Raw genomic sequence first — 12,477 nt, forward strand, 5'->3', positions numbered from 1 at the left:
TTGAAGCTGTTTGTCCTCCTTTTTAAACAATTGCATCTGGTCACCCTAGGTGCAAGTACGTGCTAATGAGTACTGGCTAGTTGCCTGCGAATGCGTGCTCGCTCGTGTCTACTCCCATTTGCTTCGGTGTGAACGAAGCTTTCAAATGACGGCCCTCTTTGCCGCTCACGAATGGAACGCCTTCCGGGAAGGGCATCTTGCCTTCCTCGGCTTCCTAATCATTTTCGAGTGTCACGCCGCAGGAATTTCTGTCTCCCAGACTGGTTCCGAGCGCCTGCTGACGCACCGATTGTTATCATCGAATTTCCCGGCGCGTTCGTCCGTGACGCGCATGCGCAGTACAATGTGAGCGTGAGTTGGCGTCCGAGTCACCTTTCTCCTCTCGCGTCCGCGTTCTGTTCTCCAGTCTGCGCTATGGCCCGCCACGCGCTTCACCTGTGGCTGCTGTGCCTCGCAGCCGTGATCTTTGGTCTCTCTTCTGCCGGTAAGCGTCACTTCTCCAGCTACCACTCTTCACACGGTTTTACCACGATATATACCTGTTACCCACACGGACAATGCGACTTATTTTTTTCATGTTCAGTTTACACTGAATACCCGGTAGCATTAGTAGAGTTGGCATTTGTTATCAACAGTCTTCCTTTGCCAAATGTTGCCCGAGCACTTTTACGCACTATCAACTGTTGAACTTTGTGTGATCGTCCTGTGAAGCGTACGGTATATTCTCCATCACAGAACACCTTTCATTATTCTGTATTTATTTTTCAATATGATAAACACAACTGTCAATATACATAGTAGTATCGATTGCAGTACGATTTACGATAGAGGTGTTTCATTTGTAAGCATACATTTCAAATTCTGTGGCACACATTAGCAATACTACAAGTTAAAAGTTTTACTGTATTAAAAAACTAAAAACCCGCCTCGATTGCGAAAAAAGCACCTAGTGTTAACCTAGGTTTCGGCGTAGATAACTACACCTTCTTCAGAACAACAATAAAACCCACAAGTGCCTAAGAATACCTTTGTCAATGATTAAAAGAACACCATAGCTACACATTTATAAATGAAAACAAAAAAAGGAAAACACAAACAGTACATATGTACAAAGTCAAAACCACTACTTAACTTAATGGTGTACGCTCCATCTCACACCGGCCTATGTTTGATTTATAATCCAGCAGCCAAATGAAACAGTGTAGTTGGAAGAACGACATCTCTCCATCATAGTGTGTACAATTTTTATTTTTTTTTATTTTTCGCATCACGAGTGTTGGGCATTGCCCATTCTCAAATGTCCCTCTAGTTACATACGTGGCTACATCATTGTCACTGATATAAAAACTGCGTGCCATGCATAATTGTGCACGCGGTTTTTAAATTAATGACGTCGATGTAGCGACATACATTGCTAGAGACACACCTGGGAATGAGCAATGCCCGAAACTGGCAGGGTAAAAGGTAAAATGTTTTATTCACAGTGAGATGGAAAAATTTCCTTCTTCAAATTTATTGAGACTAAGAAAATGATTGAAGCAATACAAGTGACAGATTTCAGACGTTCCACATTTTTTTCTTTCATCGTTAATAGTTATGCTGCCATGAAATGGGATTCATTTGATTTCGCAATATCATCCGATACATATGTCATATTGCCCGCCAAAAGCGGTACTTATTATGTTTCAAAAAACCTTATAACGTCCGTGGACTCTTATTTCATCAAATCATTGTATCAAGTTTATTTTACGCTTCGACTCCAAAGGTTCAAACTTTTGCGATGATAAATTAGGCCTAGTACTTATTGAGATACCAAAATCGACATACACCAAATTATTCAGCGATTCACGGTGTACTTTTTTTATGACATGAAATACTGACTAACACTGTTCAACACTTGAATTGCGCGTTCAAAACTAAAAATTGTATATGTATACTGAAATCGAAAATGCCGTCTGATTTGTTTTTGATGGGCCCGTAATTTGTTTTACATGATGCTCCTCATCCAGCCACACTGCCCCAACACATCGTTTAGTTACAAAATACCAGTCACCTTCCTACGAAACGACACTGTCATCGCCGGGCGGAGTGGCCGAGCGGTTCTAGGCGCTACAATCTGGAACCGCGCGACCGCTACGGTCGCAGGTTCGAAGCCTGCCTCGGGCATGGATGTTTTGATGTCCTTAGGTTGGTTAGGTTTAAGTAGTTCTAGGGGACTGATGACCTCAGAAGTTAAGTCCCATAGTGCTCAGAGCCATTTGACACTGTCATCTTAACCGGAATTTTAAAGTCGCTTAGTACATTGTAGGAGACATTTGATTTACTTATATATTTGTATACTCCCTTATGTTTCCGTTCTTGTCTTTTGTAAGAGAAGCAGTAATAGCCCTGCCAACCACATATTTCACTCAGTGTGAGATGCTGTGTACAAACGTTTCGCAATGGTGTTAGTAGCATTTTCAGTCGGAGCTTTGGAAACAATACGAGAACTCCTTAACTGTGTGCTGTGGAAGATACTAGTGTAGCTGGCTTTCCACTACCTTCCTCCAACCTGTTGTGACGTTGCTTATGTTTCTATGCTATATGGATAGCTGTGATGGATAGAGTAGTAGTATTTGTGCTGCTAACAGGTGAGTATGGAATGGCTCGTAGGGACACGGTGAAACCCGTTGCTGTGAAACGCATCTATTACACCGAGCAAGTGCTCCTTGCCGTTGAGGTATGCATTTTAGCGTCCATGTCTACTAGACGATTTTCTCTTGATAAAAAACTTTCTATAGCCGAAATCGCATAAATTCTTCTTTAGTTTAGACAACCGGTTTCGACAGGTACAACTGTCGCCTCCTAGTCTTCAAAAATTATTTGTTAGAAAACGTGTTCATTGTGAATTAGAACACGTTTTGAAATAAATAGTTTTTGAAGACCAGACGATGACAGTTATCTCTGTCGAGACAAGTTGTCACAAATAAAGAAGAATTTGTGCGATTTGACTATAGAAAAACTTTACAAAGTAAAATAGATTGCTCCATCCAATTTCTGAACATGAGAAGATTTAATCAATTCTATCTTGTTTTCGACCACACTACCACCTCCGAAAGTTGCCTAATCTACAATCTTAGCAACAACAATGAAGTTACATGTATTCCACTGTCAGAGGTATTAGAACGATTTTCGGTTATAACTTTCGACTCTGTAGTTCCGGTACCAGGGACCCTTGTCTTAGATTGATACATTTACCATTCCCATCATACCTGTAAGCCTGTATCATCCTCACGGAATCGCGTTGTATGAGGGGCTCAATCGCAGATACTGTGTGGATTCTGCTACGGATTGTGTTGGGTCTACCTGCCAAGAAAGTCTCAGTCCGGTCACAAATTTTGTTTGATATTATACATGATCGTATTTTCGTTACAAGCGTTGGTGCGGTATTGATTCTTTTTTATATAAAAAAAGATATTGAGAGTATTAGCTAATACGGATGAGAGCGTCGGATACTGAAGAAGAGGTATGAGATTACAAGAACTAGATTGCCAAGATAGGAGCTGGAAGCTGCGTAGTAAAAACCGATGATAAGGGTGGAACGATTGCGGGATGATGATCGCAGTAAGTGTACATTATGACACGTACGTCACAGCGATCTCCACAAAACAACGTAGGCATTCTCAGACCTTCGCACTGTAGCTTGAGAGCTTCGAAGTCACTCACGAGCTACTCTGAAACTACAGTGCAGGTATCCACTGCAGACAGGATTGTGTTCGCTTTCACCGGGCGCGGTCTGCGAAGGCCACAGAGCACAGCTGCAGCGCTGTTGCATGATTCACAAGAAACGTAGCTGATCGGCATAGTTAAAGTGTGATAAAATCGAGTAAACAGAAACATTACTCAGATTACAATTACCTTATGCCAACGGTTTAACTACGCTACAAATGGCTTTCATGTTTATGAGTCTTCCACGAAACAGCTTTAAGTGCTTGATGATGCAGGTGTTCTTGAATTCATAACGCCATGAAGTCCCTTCCTGGTTTTGTGTCCTGCTTGTACATTATGAAAATTTCAAGTTTGATAAAAACTGAGACTAACGTATACCTCGCCGCCTGAAAGAACAAACTGCGATGTGATATTACAGAAGATGACTACACAATTACAAAATACCTTATCACGAAAGAATCTGCGATGTAGTGACTAGAACAAGCTTGCTCCAGAGAAATTTTCTGTAAACAACGGTAGTATAGTCTGGTTATCAACCCTGTCGTCCATCTAATGAACATTCTGGTTACAGTACAATGCAGAGCTTCCTGGACAGCTACTCAAGGCTAATCGAAATACTGATTGTTTCTCTGCTTGTTGGCTGGTGATGTAGCGAACGGCAGCTACCCTATGGAAATAATTAGTTCTGTTTCGAAATGTGCTGGTTGCTACGTATGTTGTTCGTTCAAAAGCAAGATAGTTTAAGAAGAAATATTTGTATAATTTATTGCAAATCTCATAATGAAGTTCGTACAAAAAAATATTTGTGTTGCTAAGAGCTCATTCTGTCAAACAGTAGAATAAATAAATACCGTAGAATGGGAACCACCCAGAGTGTAAACAGAGGTGAAAAAGATACTTTGATTTCTATCTCCTCCACTGGTGTTGACGATGGCATCTCGGAGTTATGCAGCCGCAGTTTCTTTTATTATGTGAAATATGACAGGCTCCCTCAGGCTGCAGTTCATTCATGTTGATACGTTACTGATTTCGGAATTCATAGTCCATCATCAGATATATGTGAGAAACCAATTACACCTATCTGACGATTCAATAAAATATGTCCATGAATGGACAGAGGAAATCCACTGGTGTCCTACCATATCATTTTACCACGCAGGTAAAACTATTTAAAATTCTTCAAAACTATTGTTTTAATTTGAAACTCAGAAGGAACCTAAATTGTCCGTGGAGCACACAAACCAAAAATTCTAGAATGTGGACTCTGAAATCACGAGTGTGTGTTGTACACTACTGGCTATTAAAATTGCTGCACCAAGAAGAAACGCAAATGATAAACGGGTGATCATTGGACTAATATATTATACTAGAACTGACATGTGATTACATTTACACGCAATTTGGGTGCATAGATCCAGAGAAATCAGTACCCAGAACAACCACCTCTGGCCGTAATAACGGCCTTGATACGCATGGGCATTGAGTCAAATAGAGCTTGGATGGCGTGTACAGGTACCGCTGCCCATGCAATTTGAACACGATACCACAGTTCATCAAGAATAGTGACTGGCGTATTGTGACGAGCCAGTTGCTCGGCCACCATTGACCAAACGTTTTCAATTGGTGAGAGATCTGGAGAATGTGCTGGCCAGGGCAGCAGTCGAACATTTTCTGTATGCAGAAAGGCCCGTACAGGACCTGCAACATACGGTCGTGCATTATCTTGCTGAAATGTAGGGTTTCGCAGGGATCGAATGAAGGGTAGAGCCAACGGGTCGTAACACATCTGAAATGTAACGTCCACTGTTCATAGTGCCGTCAATGCGAACAACTGGTGACCGAGACGTGTAACCAAGGGCACCCCATACCATCACGCCGGGTGATACGTCAGTATGTCGATGAAGAATACACACCTATTCCATATTCCGCTAACAGTCACTGGATCTCGGCAACGCGAGTAGCAATGTAGCGATACGATAAACCGCAATCGCGATAGGCTACAATCCAACCTTTATCAAAGTCGGAAACGGGATGGTACGCATTTCTCCTCCTTACACAAGGAATCACAACAACGTTTCACCAGGCAACGCCGGTCAACTGCTGTTTGTGGATGAGAAATCGGTTGGAAACTTTCCTCATGTCAGCACGCTGTAGGTGCCGCCACCGGCGCCAACCTTGTGTGAATGCTCTGAAAAGCTAATCATTTGCATAGCACAGCATCTTCTTCCTGTCGGTTAAATTTCGCGTCTGTAGCACGTCATCTTCGTGGTGTAGCAATTTTAATGGCTCAAATGGCTCTGAGCACTATGCGACTTAACTTCTGAGGTCATCAGTCGCCTAGAACTTAAAACTACTTAAACCTAACTAACCTAAGGACATCACACACATCCATGTCCGAGGCAGGATTCGAACCTGCGACCGCAGCGGTCGCGCGGTTCCAGACTGCAGTGCCAGTAGTGTATCAATACGTAACATTAATTAAGTGGTGCCCGAGAAACCTGTAATCTTTCACATAGTAAAACTAATTCCACTGTATCCTATGTTATTATGATGGAATGGAAAGACAGTTTTAGATAAACGGTATTAGATTTTCATTGACTTCGTTTCTCCGTGATTAAGGGGTATCAAGTCGCTTTCAGACATAGAATGGACGTAAATCTAGAGCGGTAAACATTGTCTGCGACGTCACTAGGGCGTGAAAACTGCTTTTAACGTCTGGAAAGTAGCTGAAGCCTTATGAAATACCTATGAAAAAATAAGTACATATTTTTAATAGAGTATCGTCTTTCCCTGTCTACGTTACGAAGTGCGCTAACGCACACTTATGTGGTGGCATTCGACACAGAGGTATCCGATTGAGATTTTGGTACTGAAAGATAATTTCGTCGTTAGTATTTAGCTGCCGGCAGAAGGGGAAGTGCAGGAGCGAAATTCTAGAGCACCAGAATACGCGCAAACGTCCACCTTTAAACCCCTAACATTTACCAAGTGTCTCAAGGAGACAGAGCATGTGGCACTGGTTAAGGTGTGTTGATAATTTTCGCTATTGGACCGCCTAACTACAACTGAATGAAATACAATTTTCGTGCCATACGCTTTTCGCCTTTATTCTTTTCAAGGCATCTTCAGTGGCCTGGAATATCAACATATCATAATACGAGGGCGGTTCAGAAAGTAACCTCCGATTGGTCACAGTGCGGGTTGTGGGGGGAGTAGCGACGCCATCTGTGCGTTCACGCACTCAACAGGTCAGTCGGCATCAAGCCGTGGTCGAGTGAACGTCGTACCTGCGCTAGTTTAGTTTTTGTGGCAGTTTGAAATGTGTGCTGCAATAGAAATCCCCGCCAAATGTGAAGTGCGTGCTGTCATAAGGTTTTTTACAGCCAAAGGATATTCTGCAGCAGCTATTCATCGTGAGCTTTGTGCCGTGTACGGACCAAGAGTTATGAGTGAAGGAGTTGTCCGTGAATGGGTACGTTTATTTAAAAGTGGACGAGAAAACGTTCATGATGAAGAGAGGAGTAGTAGACCATCATTGGTGACTGACGAACTCGTTCAGACAGTTGATGCAAAAGTTCGTGAAAATCGACGTTTCTCAATGTCGGAGTTGTCTACTGGTTTTCCACAGATTTCTAAGACTCTCTTGTACGAGATAGTGACAGCAAGATTGGGTTACCGTAAGTTCTGTGCACGATGGGTGCCCAAAATTCTTACCGACCACCACAAAACTCAAAGAATGGCCTCTGCATTAGACTTTCTATCACGTTATGAGGACGAAGGAGAACCATTGTTAAACAGAATCGTGACCGGTGACGAAACCTGGATTAAGTACGTGAACCCTGAGACAAAAGAACAATCAAAGATGTGGGCACATTCAAATTCGCCTACCAAACCAAGAAAAGCCTCGCAAGATTTTTCTGCCAGAAAACTGATGGCAACGGTGTTTTGGGATGCCAAAGGGGTGTTGTTGGTTGAATTCATGGAACGTGGTACGACCATTAATCAAGACGTGTACTGTGAAACAATAAAAAAGTTACGACGGGCTATACAGAACAAACGCCGTGGTATGCTGACTTCCGGTATCGTTTTTTTGCACGATAACGCCCGTCCTCACTCTGTTCGCAGAACAACGGCCCTTCTTGAGTCCTTCAAGTGGGACGTTATCAACCATCCACCTTACAGCCCAGACCTGGCGCCAAGTGATTATCACCTCTTCATGCATTTGAAGAAATGGCTCGGGTCACAGCAGTTTGATGACGACGAAGAGCTCAAAGATGCGGTCACAGGCTGGCTCCAGGCACAAGCGGGTGATTTTTATGCAGAAGGAATTTCAAAGCTTGTGAAGAGATACGATAAGTGCCTCAATCGCTATGGAGACTATGTAGAAAAATAGTGCAAAGATGTAGTTGTAAGATGTATATATTAAAATATTTTTATTTAACTTGGTGTATTTTTTTAAATCAACCGGAGGTTACTTTCTGAACGGCCCTCGTATTACACGCAACTGAGGACGACAGGACTACAAATGTTAAACAAGTGCCACTTGGTTTTTAGGTTGCCGATTTTAAGTAGTTAGATTATGTGCCAGCAACAGGAGTCACCGTGACCCTACGTGCCATTCCACACTCATCTCTTAGCAGCTACATGAACAATTGGTCATAGCTCTTAAGGTAAGAATTTTAGAGTCGATGTTTACTACTGATTCTTGTTTTGGTCCTTACTACCACCTGGAAAATCCTACCCTACAGTCCAAGCAACAACAGTAGTGGTACATATATTCACTATCAGAGGTATCACAGCGATTTTTCCTTATAACTTTCGACACGGTCATTTCGGGAGCAGGGTCCCTTACTAAAATTGATATGTTTACTCTTCTCCAACATCCCTGAAAGTTCGCAACGTCACGGAATTACCCTGTATGACTGCAATATAACACAGAGCCCTCGAACAGAAAAACTGTGTCTAATAGCTGGAAAAAAGAACAGTTCATACCAGTCTACCAGAGTAGTAAAAGTGATCCGAAAATCTACCGTTCAGTCTTCCTCGCGTGTATCTGTTGTAGAATCCTCGAACATATTCTTCTCATACTCACACACACCAATTTATTCGTGACACGAGTTGTGTTATGTTAGATTTACATTCTGGGTCGTCAAGTGTAATGAGGTATCTTGAACAGAATGACCTCTTCAAGCTAGGTTCCCAAAACATCGGTCATGTAAAACCTAACTCGTGCTTTTCTCACATGACGCCCAGAAGGCAATAGATCAAGGCAATCAGATAGGTGCAGTATTTCCTGTCTACCGAAAATCACATGTCACATATGTTTCTTTCTGTGTTCGTTACTGTAGAATTAGTGCATATAGTTGCAATTGCACTAATAGTGGTAGGTGATGCAGACAACTGTAAAATTAGTAAAAAAGATGGAAATAGCGAAAATCTATGGCTCTTTTTCTGTCACAGGGAAGGAACAGCCGACTGCGAGTGGAAAAAGATGCCATAGGATAACTACATGTAGACCTTATAGGTAGCCATCTAAATGTTCGATCGACAGCTGAATAAACAGAGAAGGAGAAAGTAGTATGATGGACCCTGTAAGGTTAGCTTGATATTCAGATTAGAAAAAAGTAAAAGAAAATATATTATCACAAAGATTCACGTAAATGCAATTTAATATACAGAGTGATTCAAGACGATGTGCAAATATTTTAATATGTTATTGTACAAGTAAAGCTATAGAAAAAAGTTCATATAAACATAGGTCCGCAAATGCTTAGTTACGGAGTAACGGCTAATAAAAGATTTTGCCTGAAATTTAGCAACTTCGCTAATATAAAGTCATCGCAAAGCTGTATGGGGTTAAAGTACAGCACGATTTCCATTTATTTTGTAGTTATTGGTCTGGTGAATCTAATAAAAGATGTTCCAGACGTGTATCTGCAGTAGTTTTCCAGAACATTCACAGAAGCAAAGACGTAATTTCGTAAAATTTTTACTTTATTATCTGCTTGACCCAATTTATTTTTTAAATTCCAGACAAGTGCACAAAGTTTTCAGTAGAAGTTGTAGAGAATTTAATTTTGGAAAAATGATAGTAATAACGTTAACCAAAACTGTATGAATGTGTCAGATAATCTGCTTTTATTAATACCATACCACACGTGAATTCATGTTAAACCGGAAAAAACATAGCTCTGTGTTAAGGAAGTTGTACAGTGCATATACAATTTCACAATGCATTCACAACAAATGTCTCCACCGAGTTCAATGCATTTAGCTGCACGTGTATGAACAGATTTTGTTGCTCGTTTCAGTTTCACAGGGGTGTTCGTAATTTTGGCTATTGCATTCATAATGCGAGCAAGTAATGCCCCACGTGTATTGACTTTGTCCTCATAAACTGAACAATAGAGAAAATTAATTCGTTTCAAGGTTAGGAATCGAATGAAACAACTCACTAACGGTTGCCAACAATGACATAAACATTTCTACATTCTTAATGAAAAAGTAAATGAATTTACTTGTGTAATAATCTTTGCTTGTCTGCATGTTCTGGAAAACTACTGCAGATACACGTCTGGGACATGTTTTATTAGATTCACCAGATCAATAACAACAGAATAAATGGAAGTCATGTTTTACTTTAACCTCATACAGTTTTGCGATGGCTTCATATAAGCGAAGTTTCTAAATTTCAGGCAAAATCTTTCATTAGCCGTAACTCCGTAAGTTAACACTTGCGGACCTATGTCTACAAGAGCTTTATTTCTTTAGTTTTACTTGTAGAATAACATAATAAAATATTTGCATATCTTCACGAATCACCCTGTGTAACGGTTCATTTTAGTGATCAAGCAGGCGGACCATAATGAATAAAAAAATAAAACCCGAAAAGGATTTGACTCAGAACCTCACCAACGCTTGTTAATGAAAGTATAATCATACTGGATATCAAATGAAATTTGTAACTGGAGGGAGGATTTTTGTAGGAAGGGTGCAACTTGTTTTGGGCGATGACTCATCAACCGATGTAGAAGTAACTGCAGCTGTGCCGCAGGGAAAGGTGTTGCGAACATTGCTGTCCATGCTATACATTAATGGCCTGGTAGAAGCTATCAACAGAAACGCCAGACTTTTTTGCAGATGACGCAGTTGCTTGTAGTGAAATTCTACCCCCAAAAAAGCTACGTAATATCAAGTCAGACCTAGATAAGATTTGAATGCAACGGAGATCTTGGGAACTTGGAACTTCATTTAAGTCGAAATAGTGAAAATTAGATTTTTGAATTTTCTTTTCTTTTAATTAAATTACTAGACATAAATTGAGACAGAGCAATGTGCTACAAACATTAACTGAACACATATACGGTGGTTTCAAATTGAGACACTGAGCGTGGAATATCGTTGCCTTTGGTGGTAAGGTAAAGTGCAGTTACTTTCTACAGATAGGCATAGGGCTGCTTGACAGAGAGCAGACTTCCATCTGCTTCTGTGAGGTTCCTTTTTTGTCCTTTGTCCTCCAGTGCACAAAGTGCCTTGAGGTACCATGTATTGGTACATGTTTTGCTCCTGTAATATGTTTCTCAACATTAACAATAGTTTTACTTTTTTTTATATAATGGTTCTGATGATGTACCTGGACGTCCTGGACTATCTGGTTAGTCTAGAAAACTATTTGTTATGGCACCGAGATCACTGTTTTCAGCCAACACATCATCTCCACTTTCACTGCTACTGTCAGTCGGTATCAGAAGAAATCCCTTCGAAAAAGGCACGCCAGAACTTTCTCTTCCTCTGTTCTGCGAGAGTACATCGAGTGAAACTGGAAATACAGCAACCTGTCACAGTTATTTGTATTGCCGTTTGAGCCTGAGTGATTTCAGAAGGAACCGCCAAATTAATTACAAAAATAAAATATTATGTTTACATGTACCTAATCCATGCGCAAAACATGCCATATGCAGACAAATTCAGTCACAATGTGAAAACAAAAACAGTCGTGCACCTACTGGAGACGTGGAGGGTGGCTACAGGTGCGGCTTCTCGATAAAATGTCCCATAGGCTCAGTCGTTGGTAAAGCACGTGACAGACGTCGATTCATTGGCAGGACTGTGGGAAAGTGGAGTCAGTTCGAAGGTTGCTTATAAAGAGATATTGAATGCATGCAAAGAGGAGCAGCAAGAATGGTCGCAGGTTTGTTTGACCTGCGGGATAATGTCACGGAAATGTCGAAGTACACGAACTGGCACACCCTTGAAGAGAGACGAAAACTGTAGCACAAAAACCTCTTACAAAGTTTCAAGAATCAGTACTATGTGAGAAATCGAGGAATATACTAAAACTCCCTGCGTATCCCCCCGTAGATGCCACGGAGATAATATAAGGCTAATTACAGTGCATACAAAAGCATTTAAGGAGTCGTTCTTACCGCGCTCAGTACTCGAGTAGAACAGGAATTGGCTTATTCATGACACTGGAGATAACAGACAGGCAGGAATAAAATATTAATACAAGACAGGAGTTAGTTACTTACTTGCTCCATAGATGATATTCCCGAAGTCAGTTAAGATTCGCATTTCCTTAAAACAATAAATTTGTGATACTGCGTGTTAGCCATTCACAATTTCTAATAGCCTATTTATTTCTAATGTAGTCAACAATTTGTTGATGACTCACATTCCACAAAGTTAAGCAAGTAGTGGGGAAAACCAGCGATTTTTGTCCTTGACCTCATATTTTAAGGAGAAAAAGAAGCGCACTTGCAGGACATC

General features: G+C 41.0%; 1 protein-coding gene across 1 annotated transcript in view; it reads left to right on the forward strand.

Moving 5' to 3' along the window:
- The first annotated feature begins 340 nt into the window (after positions 1 to 340).
- LOC126203715 (protein yellow-like) overlaps positions 341 to 12,477 on the forward strand; it is a 111,554-nt gene continuing 99,417 nt past the window's right edge. Inside the window, exon 1 of the mRNA XM_049938090.1 lies at positions 341 to 484. Coding sequence (XP_049794047.1) covers positions 415 to 484 — 70 coding nt within the window. The 5' untranslated portion in view covers positions 341 to 414. The remainder of the gene's footprint in view (positions 485 to 12,477) is intronic.

The sequence above is a fragment of the Schistocerca nitens genome, chromosome 9 (genome assembly GCF_023898315.1).
Source record: "Schistocerca nitens isolate TAMUIC-IGC-003100 chromosome 9, iqSchNite1.1, whole genome shotgun sequence".
Classification (NCBI taxonomy): Eukaryota; Metazoa; Arthropoda; class Insecta; order Orthoptera; family Acrididae; genus Schistocerca; species Schistocerca nitens.